General features: G+C 41.3%; 1 protein-coding gene across 5 annotated transcripts in view; it reads right to left on the bottom strand.

Annotated features, from left to right (window-relative positions):
• Positions 1–22081, bottom strand: part of als2b (alsin Rho guanine nucleotide exchange factor ALS2 b) — a 95379-nt gene that overhangs the window by 4986 nt on the left and 68312 nt on the right. For all 5 annotated transcript variants that reach the window (XM_052016193.1, XM_052016210.1, XM_052016201.1 and 2 more), the window contains 12 exons: positions 20188–20299; positions 17411–17488; positions 14726–14859; positions 11875–12039; positions 10860–10977; positions 8970–9127; positions 8774–8869; positions 7675–7854; positions 6448–6493; positions 5315–5376; positions 2169–2318; positions 1868–1964 (listed from right to left, as the gene is read on the bottom strand). In XM_052016193.1, coding sequence (XP_051872153.1) covers positions 1868–1964; positions 2169–2318; positions 5315–5376; positions 6448–6493; positions 7675–7854; positions 8774–8869; positions 8970–9127; positions 10860–10977; positions 11875–12039; positions 14726–14859; positions 17411–17488; positions 20188–20299 — 1396 coding nt within the window. The remainder of the gene's footprint in view (positions 1–1867; positions 1965–2168; positions 2319–5314; positions 5377–6447; positions 6494–7674; positions 7855–8773; positions 8870–8969; positions 9128–10859; positions 10978–11874; positions 12040–14725; positions 14860–17410; positions 17489–20187; positions 20300–22081) is intronic.

Genomic DNA, 22081 nt, shown 5'->3' with positions numbered 1-22081 from the left:
ACTCCTTCATCCTACACTCCAAACAAAACAGGGTGAGCCACCTTCCACCATCCTAGATGAGCTTGATCCTGTGTGTTCTCCCAGTTCTGCTTTTCTCCTTCTTCCACACCACCCAACTGAACACATTCTCTTTCTCCTCCTCATCAGTATCTTCTCCTCACATCTGCCTGTTGACTGGATTCTCCTTCCCCCACTTGTGTGCCACCTCCACCCCCCATTCATCCCACTGATACTGCCTTCTTTTCTCCATGCCACTTCCCTTGTGAACATGGAGACACAATGGACTGCAGGTGCTGGAATCTGGAGCAATGAACAATCTACTGGAGCAACGAACAATCTACTGGAGCAACTCAGCGGGTCGAACAGCGTCTGTGGGAGGAATGAAATTGTTGATGTTTTGGGTCAAAACCCTGCATCAGGACATGCAAGGTGACTTAGACATAGGTGGGAAGGGACTGGACAAGGGGAAACAGGATGGAGTCAAGGTATGAGGAGATAAGTTTGGTGGGGCAAGAGCAGGCAGAAACAATGGGCCCACCAGGACAGTCCTATTTGTGGATCTTGGGTAAGAGATAGAAGCAGGAAGTGTGGGTTGAGGCACTATCAGGTTTGAGTCTGTAGAGAGATCTCCTGATGTAATGAGATCTGCGACAGAGCGGGAGATGACGGCCTGGTGTTTGTCAGTGGGGTCATCGTCCAGGGGTTGGTAAGAGGAGGTATCCAAGGGCTGTCATCTGGCTTCTGCAAGGTAGAGGTCAGTCCACCAGATTACAATGGCATTGCCCTCATCTGTGGGTTTGATGATTAGGTTGTGATTGGTGTGGTGAATAGAGGACTGTGTTCTGAGGGGGCAAGGTTGGAGCAGACTGGGGAGTGGAGAAATTGAGGTGGTTGATGTCACGGCAGCAATTGGAGATGAAAAGGTTGAGGGAGGGTAAAAGACCTTTAGAGGGTGTCCAAGAGGAAGGGGTGTGTTGGAGACGTGACAAAGGATCATCTGTGGGGTGCGATGACTCCTTGCCAAAGAAATAGGCAGGGATGCGCAGATGGCAGAAGAAGAGCCCCACATCATGGAGGGCCCAGAACTTGTTGAAATATGTGCGCAGGGGTACAAAGGTTGAGGCCTTCGCTGAGAACTGACCGCTCAGCATCTGAGAGGGGGAGGTTGGGGGAGGGGGGGGGAGAAAGGAGGATAGTGAAGACTTGGCAGGGGTTAGAGCTGGGGCAAGGATTAGGGTCAGAAGAGGGAGATTGGTGTAATGGGAGGGGGAACTTGGAGGTGAGAGGAGGGGAGGGGGCGGTGAGGCGAGATGAGGGGAGGGATCTCGGGGTTTAAAAAAAAAGGAGGGGAGGAGGGAGTAGTATGTGCCGTGTGAGGGCTGGGGATGGGATACGAAGTCAGAAGGCGAGGGGCTGTGGTGAGGGCAGAGGTGGTGGAAGGACAAGAAGGATCCGGTGGGGCATTGAGAGCTAGGGGCTATCCGATGCAGTGGTTCAACCCAAAATGCTGACAAATTTCTTTCCTCCCACATATGCTGTTCAATCCACTGAGTTCCTCCAGCAGATTGTTTGTTGCTCCTCTGTGAACATGTAGAGATTCATATTAGTTCAGTCATATACATCAGGGTACAATGAAATTCCTTGCTCGTGTGAAGCTCAGAGTAAACAGTATACATGATAATAATAAACAGAGCAATGAGCACAAAACAATGGCACAGCAATCTGAAAGTGTAAAAAGAAATGCTAAAAAGTGGCAATAAAGGAATAACAGAGAGGGGTAGAATTAAGAATAATGTTCTCTCTAACCCTTTCCATTCATTCTCCACCACATCCCAACAATGTGACCTGTACTGTTGCTGTCACTGACCTTAAGTGTAGTGAACATTATCCCCTGCTCTCCATGTTGGACAGAAGGGTCCATCAGATCCTCAATAAGATGAACTTCTGATCCCAGATTCCTGATCCTGGTGGATAATAATGCAGGCTCAAGTTAGGAGATAACTTGGCATTTGACATGGGTAATCAGAGCTCCTTCAATTCACATGAGCAATAAGAGGTAAAAAAATGTTTCAATTCATGCTATGTGCCAAACTAAGTGCCAGTGGTTAGATGAAAATATTACATGTAGCCACATTGAAAGGGGGCGGTACAGAAGAGTATTCCCTCACCTTGCCCGAAGCACCACATACAAAAAGACAGGGAAGAGATCATCCATGGACCACAGGAAGTCTTCCTGCAGCATAGTCAGCACCTCCTGTGTGATCTCCTCAAAGGTCTGCTGGATGACCTTCAGCTTGTCAGCTGGAGTGAAAGTGGTGCTGGTGGGGGGGGGGGGGGGGGGGAGAAAGGAAAAGAAAAGGACAAAATTATCTTACAACTCGAAGTCATCTTGATATGGCACAGTCAAACACATGCCAATACGTGGAAAATAACTGGTTCAAATTACCTTGTTTGTATCCACACCAATATGAAGGTGCCATCTTCCCAGATTAAAGCATTTAAAAACAACTACCTCACAACTGTCTACACCCCATGGTCTGGGTTGAGCAGGTGATTTCAGCCAAGGTGAAAGCAAAGAGCAATGAACAATGTAGTTACCATTGATTAGAAACTAACATAGCACAGCAGAGGGCTATTTATCCTCTGGTTCAAACTCTAAAACTAGATGATATAGATTTGGGGGCAAGGGGGGAAAGAGATTTAGAGGAGATCCAAGGGGGATCTTCTTCACCCAGAGAGTAGCAAGTCCCTGGAATGCATTGCCTGAGCAAGAGTGGTTGAAGTTGGGTCGCTGATGGCATTTAAGTGCCTGGATGATTGCTTGAATTGCTTCAGCACAGAGACTATGGACCAAGTGCTGGACATTGGGATAAATAAGGATGGGTGCCCACTGGTCAGCACAGGCCATTCAGCCCAAATTGCCTGTTTCTATGCTGTGTGATTCTCTACCATTCCCTCCTCCTTTCTCCAAAACTTTGCAAATTCTTCCTTTCCATCTATTTATCCACCTCCCTTTTGAAAGTCACAATCAACCTGCTTCCATTGCCCAGATGTACATTTAGATCACAACTCAGAAATGTATACTCATTTCCCCACTGGATTGTTTTGCCAGTTATCATAAATCTATGCTCTCTCATTGTTGACCCTCAGGCAGAGGATAAATTATTTGCCCAGTTCTTCCAAAGCCCTCATGATTTTGAGCATTTCTACCATGTTTTCCCATGACTTCTTTTGCTTGAAGGATATTAATTCCATTTTCTCTAGTCTTTTCACACAACTGGAATCTTTTATTCCTGGGACAATCCTGGTAAAACTCCTTTGTGCACTCTCTATGGGCTTCTATATTCTTCTGAATATGATACTTAGATTTGAACAGAAGGCCCAACTAGTGTTTTAAAGGTTTAGCAGAATTTACACCTTTTTGTACTCTCTGCCTCCAAGATCCAAGCTTCTATGTGCCCTCCTAGAGATTTATGTACTCAAATCCCCAGGTCTCTGTTCTTGCATCTCCATTAAAGTTGCAAAATTAACCTTTTTTAAAAAAATCACTGTGCTCTACTTTTCCTTCCAAAATATATCTCTTCACATTAATGCAATAAGATTAATTTGCCAACATCCTCCTGAATTATAAAAAAACCCAGAAAATGCTGGAAGTACTCAGCAGATCAGGCAGCATATGTAGGAAGAGAAACAGTCAAATATTTCAGCATTTAAAAATTAATGAAACATATAACTGCTCCACAGCCTGACCTGCTGAGTATTTCCATGATTGTTTTTTTTTCCTTTTAGATTTCCATCATCTATAGTTTTTTTTTATTTTCCCCCTGAATTATGTAATTATCCTCACTGTTTACTGCACTTGCAAGTTTTGTCATCTGCAAACTTGAAATGATATCTTGAATACCCATACAAATCATTATATGAAAATTCAGTGAGCCAAATACCGATTTCCAAAATACTTCCCTGTCTGATAAACAACTATTCACTGCAACTTGTTGCTTATTCTTAAGCAATTCAAATCATGACACATTTACCTCTAACCACACAGGCTTCAAATTTTGCTCACAACTATTATATTTTCTCAGTTCTGACAAAATGTTTTGTACCCAAAATATCAACTCTGCTTTTCTTTCCACAGATTCTGCTTGACCTGTTGAGTGTTTACAGCATTGTTTTTATTTCAGATTTCCAGCAACTGCAGTTTATTTTTTCTGCTTTTCTATCATGTAGCAATACTTTCTATATGTCATTATACATATTAAAGCCCTACATTTTTTTCTTCAAAGAACTGGCCCATGTCTGAACAGATGAAACACAATGGAGGGGACAAAAATTTAAAAATCACAGCCAGTAAGCCTGCAGTATGTATTCTGCCAATTCTGTTTGCTTATTATATGGATATTCATGTGAAGCAAAGGGAGGAGAACTGATGGCAGCCAGGAAAAGTCAGGTGCAGAGGAAACTAAAGCAGATTTGAAACTTCACTTGTTATTCTGCTTCTGAATGGGCAATGTTTTTCATTCTTCAGTGGACTGTAGCTCACATCTTCCTGCGCTCTAGTAAGCTTTATCTAGAGGTTTGAAAAACAGAAATGGATTCACAAGCCACAAACTGCAAATCTATAAAAGGGTTAGGAAAAAGGTGGCCAAAGATTTAAAAAAATTTGAAGCACTCTGGATTCAGAGACCACTTCTAAAATCAAGTAGATCCTTTGATCTGCTTCCTCCATCCTAAAGAGCCTGAAATCAGTTAAAAATTAGCTGGAAGGATAAGGAAAAAAGGTGTCCAAACTGTCACCTGGTACCAAGCTGCCTGCTCAAATTAGATGACACGAGAGAGACATTAAGAGTTAGAGTAAACTGCTTTTAACTACTTAAGCCCATTGTGTGTACAATGGTGATGCAATAGTTAAGTTGCTGAACTCATAACCCAGGGGACTGGACTAACAAACTATGGCAGTTATGGAATTTAAATATAGTAGATAGTCTGGAATATCAAAGAAAGCAGTCATTAGCAAGTAATGACTAATTGTTACAAAATAATCTGATCCACTATTGCACTTCAGGGAAGGAAATCTGCCAACATGACCTGGTCTGATCTTTATACAACTCCAGATCCACCAACATGGTTGACCTCAAAATGGCCCAGTAAGCCTCTCGATTCAAGGACAATTAAGGATGGGTAATAAATGTCAGCCTTGTCAATGACACCAGATCCATTAAATATTTCATAAAAGCATTTAAAAAAAACATGTCCCCAAAACCCCAGATTTCTCCTTCCACAGAAATGAATACAAGAATGACAGCTGCTTTACCTGATCTGCTGTAAACTTTCAACAGCAGAAGCATAGCAAACATCCTTTGTGGTGGATTGAATCTGGAAGGATGAATTACACATCATTAAAAGAGGTGAAAGACTGATCTGTACAGATAATAGATTGAGTTGTTGCTCCTCTCATCCCAGGAATGTTGGGAGTGGGGGACAGACACACAGGCAACAGGGATGCAATAAGCCCAGAGTACTGGTGGGGCAAGAATAGCCTTAGAAGGTTTTCAAATACTAAGCCTACAAACAATTTGCCAACAGCACAAACTGCACTTTGCCCAAGTCTGGTGTGCAACCATTTATGAAAACCTTGCTCTAAGACCCATGTTAACATGCAACATACAGTCATTAAGATCTTTCCTGGCCCATGTTTGAAGGTCTAGGAGACAGCCCAATGCTCTGTTGGCAAAGCTTTCCTGCACAGGACTAGATTCTATTCCCAACAGGAGCTTATTTTTTTTTCTCCCTTTTAGTCGCAACCTACTATCAGGTATTAAAAGAAGTTACCTGTGGCACAGTGGAATTGCAACTATATTTTCCAATTCAGCAACACTTTGCAGAGATGGCAGTAAAAAGCACAGAACATCGCAATGGATCCAATCCCACTGCTAAGCATTTGTAGTTAACATTTTAGGTTGAAAGTTTAAGACAAAGACCACCAAGTTCCTTTTTTTTTTAAAAAAGAAAGATATATAATACTGCCATTGCATGCCATAATATTTCAGTAATATATTTGTGTACATGGAGTGACTAACAGAGCAAAACCAACTGATGACATCTTGGCTTGATCCACGTCCAAGGTTAAAAGCCCATCAGAGCATGGGAATTTGGAGTGCTCGACCCAATTTTGGAATCCTAGGATATGAGATTGGGCATGACTGTGAAGATATCTGTAGTAGAATAGTTAGCCACTCACATTGTTCTTCCACAGGAAGAACATTCACTTAGGTAGACCATTGCAGGCTCTGTGAACTCTCCTTTGGAATGAATCATCTTTTGGAAGATAATAAATGTGGTGAGTGGAAAGGGTGGGGGGGGTGGTTTAAGAGGATAAATGGTGGGAGCAAGAAAATAGAAGTAAAAAGGAAGCGAGGATGAGGGAATAACAGAAAACATCCGTACCTCTATCTTCTCTCCCAGCACAAAGACAGTAATGGGCCAGAACTTCCTGAAAGACAAGTCAGGAAACCAGTCAGTGCTAACTAGATGAAGCAAAGATAATAATATTAATGTGTATTTAATTATCTAAGCACAAGCAGGCACAAAAAGAGAAATGGCCATAATACTAGGCAGGTCAAGTGGCACCAGTGAAGAGAGAGAGTTAACGTTTGAGGCCCATAACATTCCATTACATGAAATGTTGTTGATGACCCAATATGTTAACTTTCTCTGTGCACTAACGTGATTTGCTGAGCATTTCTAGGGTTTTCTGTTTTTATTTCAGATTTCCAGCACCTACAGGATTTTGCTTTTAGATAAGCAGGATCAATAATGTCAGTGTGCTAGAGGACCTATAATAAACCAAGAGACAACCCAAGTCTTCAGCAATTGCATCAGACATCATGTACTCACCATGTCACAGTATACATTGATTTAGATTAAATCCTGAAATCTTGAACCAGAATAGCTCTGATATCTAACAATTTGTTGAGTGGTCAAGTCACAACAAACTGTTGGATTAATGTGTTTTATTTTTGTTAAATGAGATGCAAGAACTCTGTTTAAGATGCCCAATGTCATTATTATACACCTCTGGGGACAGGACAGAAAAACATAGTGAAGCTCCCTTTATAATGTTCTATTAAAAATGCCCAGGGCAAAAAACAGTGGGTTTAATGATGAAAGGTCAATAACCCATGATACTCATGTCATCACAGGTGCTGCCTGTATTTTCCATTTTAACTTCAGTTTTTCTAATCCTATTTTTCTTGCAATTGAGCTTTCACCTGTTTAGTATTAACTCTAACTTGGCTCCCTCAAAACAGCAGCAGAGGCATTTGTATCAGACAATGTACGCTGCTCCTCAGTAGGGGGTCTGTTGAACTCCTGACAGTATTGCTTTGGAGACTGATGCACAAAACAACAATGGTGAGGAATGTACACAGAAGGACTTGGTGCCCTTTCACTGGCTGCCTTTTGACAACCAACTGTTTGCTCATACATTCCTAATGATGCAATTAGTTTGGATTAGCATCATGGTCAGCACAGAAATTGTGGACCAAATGGCTTGGTCCTAGGCTGTGATGTTCTAGGTTTTGTGTTCCATGTCCTAATCCAATTGCACTGGACTGAAAGATTGCAGTTTCTTTTATAAATCTTGCTGCTGAGATCTTCTGTGGTAACACTCACTGCTGCACCCCAAGGAAGCCCAGCAGCGCCAGGTCCGGTTGCTTGTTGAGTCGGAGCACACACTCCCAGTAAATGTCTTCTTCCCGCTCGTTGTCCAAGGCGTAGAGCGTGAAGAGGGGTGGGTAGAGCCGGGGTAAGAGAACTGGAAGGAGCAGACTGCAGCTTGTGATCATTTGGCTCCTACAAGGATAAACAGAGTTAACCAATGAAGAGCATTAGGCAGAATCACCCTGCCATTTGCACTGACACTTGCATCCCCCTCCACCCCCAAATCTTCTCCCTGCATCCTCTATAAGAGAGGTACATCTGGAAAAAACAAGCATGAAATGTAGGAATGGGAATACAGAAGGATGAACAATGCAGTCTACATCCATTGACTCTGCAAACCACTGATTATCTTAAAGGGCAGGTTGACAATAAGATAAGATTTCTTTATTAGTCACACGTACATCAAAACAGTGAAATGCATCTTTGCGTAGAGTGTTCTGGCGGCAGGCTGCAAGTGTTGCCACGCTTCTGGCACCAACATAACGTGCCCACAACTTCCTAACCCATACGTCTTTGGAATGTGGGAGGAAACCCACGCAGACATGGGGAGAACATACAAACTCCTTACAGACAGTGGCTGGAATTGAACCCATGTTGTTGGCACTGTAATAGTGTTACGCTACCTTCACCCTTCCTCTACAAGGGGTGGTGGTGGGGGCAGTAAGTGGTAGTGGACAGATGTGGACTCCATCTGTGGCTGCACTAGAGAAGCAACAGACAAGCTGAGGGGCTGCCAGGGTGGGAAATGGCAAGTCTGTGCCCAATGCACTGTGCTGCTACATTACAATACCAACAAAGCCTGACACAATAGGAGGCAAATTTATTCAGAACAGGGGATGTTGTTCCCAGTGAACATGCCACCAGTGCAGGATTTTCAGAGCTAGACAGCTCGATTAACTCCAAAGGCGAGCTGTGATCATTAAAACATCACAGCATCTCACTCCCCACTCTTTCATTGCTATAATTATCTGATCCAACTGTGCTCCTCTCGGCTCTTTAGATATTCCATTCTGTCAAGGTAGAAAAACAGTGTAGTCAAATGAATACTTACCCATTATCAGAGGAGTTCCCTTCCTCACTGCCAAGTGGTTTCTTATCTTTTACTGGAATCAGACTGCCCCCATCTGGGAGATCTGGAAAGAGAAATCTGGAAGAAAACAGAACCACACATCAACTATGCTAATAACAAGTCTGTAACTTCAGAGCAGTTAAACTAATCAAAGACCATTGAAAGGAGCTGTCTTTACCTGACCAGCTGAAAGATGCGTGTTAGGTAGGACTTGATTTCGTTGACTGCTTGCTGAAGTAACCGCCGGTTAGCACCGACTCCCACATAAGTCATTCTATACACTGCCACCAGCGTCTCCAGGAGGTTCCCCAGTGGGTGCAGAGGTGTGTCGCATGCCTGCCCGAGGGTGCAAGTCAGGAACACTGGTCAGTCTGAAGCAAGGTAGCTTTTATTTTTAAAAAGTAGTCTATACTGTTTTGGAAGAACTGAAATCAAATATCTGAATAAGAGGCAGGAGTTGGGATATACACACACACACACACACACACACACACACACACAAGGAAAGACAACTACAAAATGATGTCCAGGTAGTTCTGCTACAATGCGATAGTTGGGTTCCTAAGAAACTTCGTATTACAGAAAATAGTGTTACAAAAACAACTGTCAATCAGGTCAAGGGGGTTAGGGACTAGAGTTTCAAACTTGCAATAACAAAGTTATTTTCTCTGCAGGATTTTCAAAAGTGAAAAGGTGTTTTTAAATAAAGTTTATTTTGTTACTGCAGGCTAAAAGTACTCAAGTCTGTACGTTACATTGTTTAATAGAATATTGTTACACAAAGGTTCAATAGAAGCAGCTGTGTGTCAATTTGCAATGGCTTCCCGTGATCAAACTGACAGCCTGTGTTCTTATATGAGATCATGGTGTCTGGTTACTGCAGGGAGGTTACATGTAAACAGGCTCTCCACAACACCCCCCCCCCCCACCCCACTGTTTCTCCCCCCAAGACAGCCTTTTTTCTGTTCGTCAATTTTCCAACTCTCAAGTGGTTCTCTAGTTCCCGATTGAAATAGTGTTTATAACCAATTTGGCCCATGTAATACAGGGTTCTCAAATTCACCAATGGCATTGTATCCAATTTGCATTACAGCAGAACTACCTGCACCACTGCAATGTTCTGCGCTGTCAGGGAGAGGAGGTGGGGGGCGGGGGGTGGTGGTGGGGAGGAAAAGTTTGGTATCAACATGCCATGCAGCTACCAGCATCAAATGCCTAATGCAATGCCACAAAAATTGGCTGCAAGTTGATTGCACCATTTCCACAGTTAACTTTAAAACCTGATATTCAGTTGCTGCTCACACATAGGCTGTACTGGTTCTGCTACATCTTTGCTTCTCCCCAACATAGCTCCCAAGAAAATAGTTTCGCATGGTTTTCAGCATCAGTTACCCTGGGATACTATAGGAAGTATCTTCATCCAATAGCCTTCATTTGGCCTGTTTACCTCCAGGGAAGAGGGAAATTTGTGTTTGGTCATGCAAAAAGACCTCAATATAACTAAGTTTCCCCAGAGTTATACTAGTCCAAATCAGCATTAGATTTACTGCTCATTTCTCTTTTAACAGGTTCAGATTTAAAATGGAGTCCAAGGTCCCACAAGGGAAACTTAAACCACTCTTATCTAGTCAGGAATCAGTCAACACATTTGGCCTCAAATGTTCATCCCCACAAATTCCCTAATGATTTCATTTCTAATCAGGGCTGAATTTCTGAATTTGCCCATATTCAGTGATTTCCAAAAGCAAAATATCGCGGAGGCTGAAAATAGGAAATAAAACAGAAAATATTAAAATATTCAGGAGGTCAGGCAGCGCCCATGGAGAAAGAAACCGAGTTAACCATTCAGATCAGTATTCTTTCATCAGACCTCTGATAAATGGTTAATTCTTTCTCTCCTCATGGATGCTGCCTCACCTGCTGAATATTTTTAATTTTTTTTTGCTTTATTCAGAAATCTTCTATTTCACTAGGGAATCCTTGGGAGTTTATGCATTGTATGTTATGCACATCCATCTTACTTTATTGCTGAAGAACTAAGAAAAAATAGCAAGTCAAGTTTCAATACCTTTATTAAGTATTTTCTGATGGCCTCGTACTTGTCCAGTGTGATGGGGCCAACAATCTGAGGGATAATTTCCAAACTCTCCAATGTTTGCGCATGAGATCGACTCCGGAAATCAGGGCTGGATGAGTCAATGGGGGGGGTGGGGTGGTAGAATGGGAGAAACAGACTTAATGTTGCCATGTCAAATGATGAGAACAAGATCCAATTGGATGCTGGCTTAGAAACAAGAATTGTTTTGGAAATATGGACAACACAGGTGAGGCCACCTTTAATGCCAATCAACAGTTACCTTAAAAAGGCACCAAGATCCTCTTCCCCCCCCCCCCCACGTGCCAGGAAAGTAGTATCACATGCAAGTCAGACTGGTAAGGGTGGCAGTTCCCTTTCTTGAAGGAAATTAGTGAACCATTTGGGATTTCATGGCAATCTGGCAGTTCTAAATGTTATTTTTGAGTGTTGTCCGCTCATAAATTACCAAATTCATTGAATATATTCTCTAAATTTGCACTGAAGATGCAACTTTGGAGACCACAGGCATTAAGCTGCTGAACAGGATTTACACAACAGTGTTCATGTTCTTACAAGGAACCAAAGCATTTTGCAGCACATCAACTATCTTTGAAGTAATAGTGATGGTTGGGTAATGCTGCAAACAAAATATACACGAAGCTTCCACAACCAGGAATGCAGTAAATAAACAATTATTCTGGGTGTTGGGGGTGACAGTGGCAGAGAGAAACAGAGACAGAGGGCAAAAGTTGAGAAGAACAAGACTTGGGGCAATCAAGAATGAGTAAATGAGAAAGTATGGCCAGGGGAGAAAGCGAGCAGTGGACATGAGTGACAAGGCATGAGGGCACAGGTCAAAAAACCTTCAGCCTCAGTGGAAACAAAGATGGAAACAATTGGGAAACTTCCTGCCATGGTTGGAGTCCAAGCCATGCTTTAACAAGCAGCTCTCCAAAATAGTGGCAATCGTCAGAGGCCATCGGTTCCTCTGGCTGTTAACACTCACCTGTCCTTGTGCTGCCGTTTGCCTGTGGTGAGACACACTGCAATGTTCTCCCAGGCCCTGAAGACATCTCCCTGCCCAGCAGATTCGCAACCAAGCTGACTCCAGCACTCCTCAAACACAGCCTTCCACTTCTCATCAGGGTCGACTGCCAGTTTACCCAGCTTCCTGTAATTACATCCACAAGGTCCCATAACCAGCTAAATTAACTTCACCATCAGGATGAGATATCAATGAAAAGCAAGCTTGTGCAAGGAGCACAGTTGATGGAACCTGGAATTTTCTACCTCAGATAGACATTGACCCCACTGAACACACAGGAATTAAGTGGTGCCAGATTAGCTGATGTTATTATATTAAAATGTAAATTAAAACTGTTTGAGATTTTTTTTTAAAAGAAACAGTAGAATAATAAATTTTCTAGTTAATCCAATAAGTTTCAAGGGAGCATGGGAACTAGGGCCCTGATGAGTGGAACAGGAGCTCAGCAAACCTCACCTGTGAGCCAGATGCCCAACCATTGGGATTTCTGAATTATCGGATAATGGATTTTACTGTACAGGTTTTACTTCAGCCCAGACTGTGTTGATAATGTTTTACCGTATAACCTTTTGCCAAAGCCAAGGACTTGGGCATAAGTGACATAGAAGCATAGAACACTACAGCACAAAAAACATCCATTCGGCCCTTCTAGTCTGTGCTGAAATTTTATTCCGCTAGTCCCATTGACCTGCGCCCAGTCCATAACCCTCCAGACCTCTCCCGTTCATGTATCGATCCAATTTAAAGCTTATGAGTGAGCCTACATTTACCACGTCAGATGGCAGCTTGTTCCACACTCCCACCACTAAGTGAAGAAGTTCCCCTAATGTTCCCCCCAAATCTTTCCCCTTCCACCCTAAAGCCATGTCCTCTCGTACTTATCTCTCCTAATCTAGGTGGAAAGAGCCTACTCGCATTTATTCTGTCTATACCCCTCAATTTTGTAAACCTCTATCAAATCTCCCCTCATTCCAACATGGATGGCACAAGCTCCCTGAACACTGAAATCACTTTATGGGATAATGAAATACACACAGGACCCTGACAATGGAGCAGCGTTCTGAAAATTGCCGTGCCATTGTGCTCACACATCCTACAGTCACTTGGAAAGTAGCCAGTGTGTTGATGCATGCCAGCCACATTACTGCACAATATATATTTCACACCTCCAGATTCATTTCAAATCAGACCAAACCAAAGACAACAAACTTCCCCATACCAGAGTGTGGCAACTCTTTGCAAGCTGCTTTCAGCAGATCTACTACAGTCATTCTACCCTTTTAAAGCTTAAATTACACTATATTCTGCATTGTTATTGCTTTCTCTTTGTACTACCTCAATGTACTTATGTTTTGAAATGATCTGTATGGATGGCATGCAAAACAGCTTTGCCAATCTCAGTACCTGTGACAATAATAAACCAATTTGCCAATTACAGTTTGGTGTTGGCACCCATGCATACTAGTCAACTGCAGAGCTGGACCCCTTGCAGGTTGATTCTCATCAAACAGGCATGAGCGTGCATTGCAAATCCTCATTATAAATTAGTCACCACTCTGGATATTCATACTGGTCTATTCTGCTTTATTTCATTGGAACCCAATGAAAAAGAGTATCCTTTGAATGTACTAGTCATTCAATAGCATGATCTGTGGCATGAGAGGGATGCAGTCAGAACAAAGTCCCTGTTGTGTGCAGAGCATGTTGAAATATTCGCAGTAAAATACTTACATCTCCAGGATGATAACAGAAACACAAAATAGCAAATTAACAACATGATGCTTTTTAAATAAGTGCAGCAGACACAAGTCAGTCAACTTCGATTTGACCCGCCAGCATCTCTCTGGTATCACATAATCAACATTGATCAGACAAGGAATTTGCCCTGAATGAGGCAACTTTAAAAGTCTCTTTATTTTAGTGACTTCAATGACAGGGCAAGAGGACGAACATTGAGAATTGGGAACAAACAGAAAATGCTAGAAAAACTCAGCAAGTTAGGCAGCATCTGTGAAAAGAAAAACAAACATTTCAGCTCTGCGACTTTTGGTCAGAGTTAGGAAAGAGATGCAAGTTAGTTTTCAGTAGGAGGGAAAGTGGGGAACGAACGTGTAGAACATGTTCTGTCTGTGATAGGATGAGATTTTTTAAAAAAATTTTCATTTACTGTTGAAAATTGGGATTGGCTGCGATTATGCAATGAATGAATGAATAGCATTTGAGGTGTCCCAATGCCCATGAAATTATTCCCCTTGCAAAAAATCATTAATTTCGGGACAGAAGGAATTAGAATCGTCCTTATATCCTCTTGTTGTAAATAGAAAATGCTTTTGTTAATTCCGTGTCACAGGCATGGCATGTGCTTAGTATTCAAATGAAACTTGAAAGGTTACACAATGTCAAGAACCCTCTGTTTGCTGCATCCATGCTGCTCATAATAGATTTATGAACAGCTTGCTGCTCCATACAACCTGACACCAAATGTTTACAAGGGCTATTTCAGCAAAATAGCCCAGGAACCGCCATCAGGGTTTAGAACGCTCTGATGGGAAGAGAAGGAGAAATTGATGGGAAAGGATTAGTATAGAGATTCCACAAAATGAGTTTTGCACTACAAAATAATCACTCTTGCCACCACATGTCACTCTGCAGACATTTCATCACTTACCGAGAACTGAGCAGACACACATGGTCTGCTCTGAGACTTCTGACATAGTTTCAATTAAGATCTTGGGTCAACCCATCAGAGGAGACTCCAGACACAGTTGCCAGCTGGACAATACAAGGTTTTTCCAAAACTGATACCACTTACAACACACGGGCTTTTTCTCTGTCGGCATCATATAAATTAGGTTTGAAGTACATTCCGGCAACTTTAATCCCTGCTCCCCACTCTCCGCTGAAAGTTCCCTCAAAGTAGTCACCATTTGCCATGGTCAGAACTCCCTGCAGATGAATAAAAGCATTTTTAGGACTTAATAGGTCACATTTATTTACAAGTAATCAGAGATTTCCAGGTATAAATCATAGCCTAACCCACTTTTCCCTCAGGTTCAAGGAACAAAACAAAAACCTAGCAGGTGCTGAAAATCTGAAATAAATACAGAATATGCTGGAAACATTCAGCTGGTTACACAGCACCTAGAAAAGGGAAGCAGAGTTAGAATGTCAGGTTCAATTTCCTTCACTCTGAAGTTTATCTCAGCCCAAAAATGTAATAAGCTTCTTTTTCCACATATGCTGCCTGACCCATTGATTGTTTGAGTATTTCCTGGTTTTTATTTTTCAGATTCAGGTCTTGCTGGGTGTTTATGGGACCATACAAAACTTCCATGCATACCATGAATGACCACCGTGAATATTTGACAACAGGTCTCAGGATTGAGAAGTAAAATCCAACTACCAACAAATACTTGGAACAGCCATGCTCCAGAATTTAAAATGAATAATAACAAAAAACACTAATGTGGAGTCATGAGCTTTTAGTGGAGGAATCTACCCTCATTTCCTGGCCAATATTTATTTCCCAATTAACTTCACTTAAACAGCTCATTTGGTCATTAACATATTGCTGTTAGTGGGACATCACTATGTGCAAGTTAACACATCAACTAGCCTTGGAAGCTAACTCTTAAAAATTCTCAATTATTTCTTTGCTTGGCTCTTACTTCCTTTATCAATAAACAAACTAACTGATAATTTAGTAGTTAAACATGCTTTGAGGATTTGGTTACAATTTAGAAAACATTTCGGTTTATTGAGATTTTCTTTGTCTAGTCCCATTTTTTCCTAACTGTTTTTTTAAACCTATGACTGATGTAGTTTTTAAAGAGTGGGACAAATTGGGTATTACGTGTTTTCAGGATCTGTTTGTTGGAGGAAATTCTTCATTTGAACAATTGTCAACCAAATGTAGTTTACCTAAAACTCATTTCTTTCGATATTTACAAATTAGAGACTTTCTTCGATCTCAATTACACTCTTTTCCTATGAGTCCTGATAAGAACTTACTAGATGTAATTTTTAATATGAAGCCTTTTATGATGGCTCAATATCTAATATTTATGACAGGTTATTAGGAATGAGTAAGGCTCCTTTAGATAAAATTAAAAACACTTCGGAACAAGACTTGCAGATTTCAATCTGAGGACACTTGGAATGAAATTTTTATATTGGTCAATACTTCATCATTATGCGCCCGTCACTCTCTCCTTCAATTTAAAGTGGTCCATAGAGCTCACTTGTCTAAAGACAAGTTACCCATTTTTATTTGGATGCATCTCCTTGTGATAAATGCAATAATGGAGAGGCTTCTTTAATTCACATGTTTTGGACATGTCAGAGTCTTAAAAAAAATTGGACAGAGGTGTTTCAAACTTTTTCTGTGCTCTTTAAAATCAATTTTAAACTTAATCCTCTGACTGCATTATTTGGGATTGTTGGAGAAAAAGATATAACTTGAGGCTTCTGACCTACACATTCTGGCTTTTATTTCTCTCATAGCCAGGAGGGCTGTGTTGCTTAAATGGAAGGAAGTCATCTGCCTACTCATGCTCAATGGTTACAGGATGTTATGTCATACCTAAATTTAGAGAAGATCCGTTGTTCAATTTCTGAATCTAACTTAGATTTTCAAACACTGTGGGGACCTTTCTTGAATTATTTTCAAAACCTTTGATTTGGTGGCTAAAATACGGATATTAGCTGATATCGCCACGTGTCAAGTGTTTTTTCCTTGTCCTTTCCTTTATTAAACATCTCTGGTCTTGGTAGTGGGTTTAGATTTTTTTTATAATAAAATTATTCCAATTTGTTCATTATTAATTATGTGTGACTATTAATATAGAGTATTGTGATTTCAAGTATGATTTAATACAATGTATTTAGTAGTACTTTTACCTTTTTGATTCATATACTCTGTATTTTCTTTGCAGAATTAATAAAAATATTGTAAGAAAGAACACATCAACTAGACCTGGATTTGGCAGTCAAATGTTTTAGAACAATCCAGACTTACAAAATCCTTGCTTTTCTTTCCTTCCCATTCAGTCTGGCACAGTGCAATCTCAAACACCTTCCACTGTTATGGTTCACAATTACCCAAAGCAGGAACAGTGGCAAACTATCTTACCGACTCTGTGGACTTTACCCAATGTCTACAAGTTCACATTTGTTGCCCAATAAAAATGCAAAGTCTGAACTGAAACCACAACAAGATCAGCAGAATCACAAAAACCTTGGGGTCCACACAGCCAGATCAACGTTAGGTCAGGAACATAACAAATATAAATAATCCCATTTGCTTTCGGCCATTCTGCCCCTCAAGTTGTCGTAACCTGCATTCTTCTGTGTTATCCAAGTCATGAACATAATGGAACACTACAAGTCACTGCCTTCCAACTGGAGTTCACTGCCATTATCCTTCAACCCTGCTCAGTCTGTAGCCCTTTGTAAATGCCAACTCCTTTACATCCACACTTATAGTTGATGATTTTACCTTTCCATTTAAGATCCAGTCATCAGAGAACTCTCCTTCAAAGCTGGTGTCATCCTCAGAGAGCAGGATACCATTGCCCTGTGCAGGTGAGGTAAGCATTCAACTATTGGTCAGCACTTGTTGGTTTTTTAAAAAAAAAGCACAAAAACAGAAATCCACAAGAAACATACACGTAGCAATATAGAATGCCCTTCCTTTCTCTGTCTAAATGCCCTTTAAATGCTGTAATTGTATCTGCCTCTACCACTTCCTCTGGCAGTTTGTTCCAGATACCCACCACCCTCTGTGTGAACATACTCCTCAAAATCTCTTTTAAGTTTCTCCTCTCTCATCTTAAACCTGTGCCCTCTAGTTCTAGACTCCCCTGCCTTGGGGGGGAAAAAAAAGACTGAGTACCTATCCTACCTAAGCCTCTCACAATTTTATAAACATCTATAAAAGGAATGAAAAACACCAAAAGAACATGGTCAGATGACCAAGGGCCTCGGGGGAGGGGGGGGGAGGGGAGGTCACAGTGGTGTTTAGGTATTTTCTAAATTTATAGACTATTTTCTAAACAGGGAATGAATTCAGAAATTGGAGGTGCAAAGAGACTGGTCAGTCCTAGTGCAGGATTCCCTAAAAGGTTAACTTGCAGGTTGAGTTGGTAGTAAGAAACACAAATGCAATGTTAGCATTCATTTCAAGAGGACTAGAATACAAAAGCAAGGATGTAATGCTGAGGTTTTACAAGGCATTGGTCAGACCACATTTGGAGTATTGTGAGCAGTTTTGGGCCCCATATCCAAGGAAAGATGTGCTGGCATTGGAGAGGGTGCAGAAGAGGTTTACAAGAATGATCCCAGGAATGAAAGGGTTAACATAAGAGGAGCATTTGATGGTTCTGGGCCTGTACTCGCTGGAGTTTAAAAGGGATTGAGTGGGGGGGGGGGGGGGGGGGGGGAGGGGGAGAGAATCTCATTGAAACCTACTGAATATTGAAAGGCCTGGATAGAGTGGACGTGGAGACGACGTTTGCAGTCGTGGGAGAGTCTAGGACCAGAGGGCACAGCCCTTTAGAACAGAGATGAGGAGGGATTTCTTTAGCCAGAGGGTGGTGAATCTGTGGAATTCAATGCCACAGATGGCTGTGGAGACTAAGTCATTGGGTATATTTAAAGCAGAGGTTGATTGGTTCTTGATTAGTAAGGGCATCAAAAGGTTACAGGGAGAAGGCAGGAGAATGGGCTTGAGAGAGAAAAAAAAATAAAATCAGCCATGATCAAATGGCAGAACAGACTCAAAAGGGCCAAGTGGCCTAATTCTGCTCCTACGTCTTATGGTATAACTGGGTAACAACCCAAGAAAAAGCAGTCCAGCGTAGACGGGCTGACCAACTAATACTCATCCTGCCACATTCTACCATAGAATCCCATATGTTTTTGATTCAAATGAAAATGTAATTGTCAAGGAATGGGCATGTCATTCTTCCTCTTTCTGTTTGCATCAAGAGGCATGACAAAGCATGGGACCCATGGGTAGCTTCAAACTTCATCCACCACAAATCCCAGGAGCTCCTATTGCCACAGACACCACTCAAGGTAACAGTTTCTTGGCGTAAATGTGATGTGCACCAATAGGGGATTTTATTTCCTATAATACTCTGTGGTGAGACCAAACAGGGCCAATCGTGGGTCAACATCCATAAGCTTGAAAGATAGTTCAATGGCTCAAAGTCATTACAGCTGCAATGGAAACATGCTGCCAACAAAGCTAAGTTGAGTTTGAGCCTAGGTTCTATGCACCAAGCACAATTTCCTCAGAATGGACTTTCAAATCTGGGACTAATTCCTCTCAAGAATGTAATAAGACTGTGCCTTAATCATCCCAAAAGCAAAGTGATACAAGGATGTTTCCACAAATCTCTCTCTGACAATGTTAAAGAAAATGACTCACCATGATTGAATCACAAGTAATAATTCACATTAGTTTCAAAATTCTTAATGGATTTGAAGCTTCTAAATAGTCTTAGTTTTTCCTGCTCTATTGGAATAACCCCAGTACCTACCTCATTTCTCTTAACCTTGATTAATCCTGAAAACAGTATTTTACACAATTTACTATTATTACTTTACAAAAATGCCAATGCCTCTTTACAATTTTATCCATCTGCACACAAATTCAGGGAAGTATATATTTGAACCATTGGGTCTTTCCTCACCCATATCTTTCAGAGTCAGAGATTAGTTTAAGTTGACATCATGGTCAGCACAGACAGTGGGCTGAAGGGCCTGTTCCTGTGTTGTACTGTTCTATGTCTCATCCACTTCCATTCTGTTTTCTCCCCACCACCCCACAATGAATCACCTCATATCTTCATGTTAAACTGCATCTGCCCCATCACTGCTCATTCTATTTTAATGACTTAATTGTTACTTTTGACATGAATTCTGCACCCAACTTCAAATAATTTAAGTATTTAGAAACAATTGTCCTTGTGTAGTTGCCCCTTTGTTGGCAGTCAATGATCCAAAGGATTAACCTGTTCCACTCTCCATAGATATTTCCTGACCTGCTGAGTGTCTCTGGGTACGTCTTTGCCTCTTTACTGACTTCTGATAATTGCTTGTAAACTGAATCAAATATGGTCCATACTGAGATCAAGGATTCTTTGCCACAGGATCTCAGTAAGAGAAGTGGCGAGTTCCAAATATATCTGCTCCAGTAGGAATGATGAGTGGGTAGCTTGTTAATAGTGCACAAACTGTCTTATCCATGTGACACAAACATATACTCACCGCCATTTTGTTATTGCTGAAGGCACCCTCATAGTACAGGCCAAACTGAGTGACCACAACTCCGTTGCCATGGCGAGCATCATCCAACCACATGCCCATGTACTTCTCACCTCTGCAACAAGGGGGAAAAGCTGATAAGCAAAATTTGTTAATCAGGATTAAGGTTGAAGGTATTCTGGCAACTTCCATAAGGATTTAAACAGAGCAACATACAAGACTGTCAGCACATGAAAGAGGAAAGGTAGATGCATGTTTGGCTGAGGACATTGAAGAGATCTAAACACTGAAAACAACAAAACAAAATGAGAGGAGCAGACAGCACAGGATGAGAAAGAACAAGCAAGTGTAGGCACAGAATTAAGTGATTTGTTTTACCCAGGTTTTCTTCTAGTGCCAACATCCTGAAGAAGTCCATGATATTTAGTAGTCTTTTACAATACAAGAGCTGACATCAACAACTGATTCCTACTTAGTGCAAGGATGCATCTATATCACCAAGGGAGCATCAACTATATGGCCTGTTTTTCCAGATCATTGCACTTCCCAATAACAAATAGTTCAGGACTCCTGCTGAGAAATGTGATGGCACTTCATATTCATCATCACCCAAAGACTTGCAACTATAAATAGAACTTAACATGGGAAAACATTAATAGTTGCTTCACAAATCTGTCATCTGCCCAAAAAAAAAAATGGATAGCAAGCCAAAGGATATTTGCAACAGACAATTTAGAGCATGGCTTCTAAAATGATTGAGCCCAGGGAATTTGAACTTTGGAGTCTGGAATTCAGAAATATCAATGGTAGGGTAAAGGAAATTGGAGATGTTCAGTAATACAGAGTGACATCTGGGATAGACGGTGGGCGTTGAGGGAGGGCAGTGGTGGTGGGAGGGGTAGGAATTCTGAAACAAAAAACAGTTAGAAGCATTGCATTAGGGAATTGGGTACAAAAGGAGGACTACAAGCATGACAATGAGAATGTTAGATTGGAAGCATTAAAGGACAGTTGGGTTGTAGGTCAGTGAGGATAAGATAATAGGCAAGTAGTATGGTGTCAATGTTCTATCTGGCGCCAGAGTTTTGGATGAACTGAAATTTACAGAGTTTGCTAAATGAGAAGATGATCAGAATAGCATGAGAATGGAGATGACAGAAAAAATATGGATGTGTTTCAGGAGGAGATGCGTTAAAGCAGAGCAGATTAATCTAACAACTTTTATCCTGAGACAGGCAAGAATGGGAAACTCACCACCATGAGTTGTTGGGGTAACTAACATAGGTGAAGAAGAAAGGAATGCAAAGCTATGCCAGTAGAATTATTTGAACAGGAGTGGGAGAAGGCTTACAGGGAGCCTAGACGACAGTGTGGACTGGTAGGGCCAAATGGTTGGTTTCTCTGTTGTACTTCTATGCAATTCTGAGAGATTACAAAAATGGAAGTAGTGGCTTTTGTAATAGAGATTCAGTTGGTGCAGAAGGTGCAAATAATTAGTCTCAACTTAAGGCAGTTGTCTGGAAGGGGGTACGATGGGATACAAGTCCATGTCAAGGATATAGTTTGTGATGACAGCTTAAGATGCTGATGGGGAAATCCAGAACCAGATGACAGTGGCAGCAGAAATGTGGCATCCCCACATCAATGTGGAATCTAATGTCATGACCTTTTATACTTGCTCTAAGTTGAGATTCAGATATGAATCGGGATGGGTGTAAAGAAAGGTCATTTTTATTGCAAAGTTAACCTTCTGGAGCTCCAAAGAGAAAACCATTGCTGCAGATTCTCATAGTTATATAGTCTGGGAAGGTCCCATTCAGCTGAATAATGAGGAGTCTTGGTGGTATATTTCACCAAATGATTCAAAAAGTGAGGATTGTTTATCATGCTCAGAGAG

Source organism: Pristis pectinata, chromosome 1 (genome assembly GCF_009764475.1).
Source record: "Pristis pectinata isolate sPriPec2 chromosome 1, sPriPec2.1.pri, whole genome shotgun sequence".
NCBI lineage: Eukaryota > Metazoa > Chordata > Chondrichthyes > Rhinopristiformes > Pristidae > Pristis > Pristis pectinata.
Note: the sequence above shows the minus strand (reverse complement) of the source record. Positions and strands in the feature narration are given on the sequence as shown.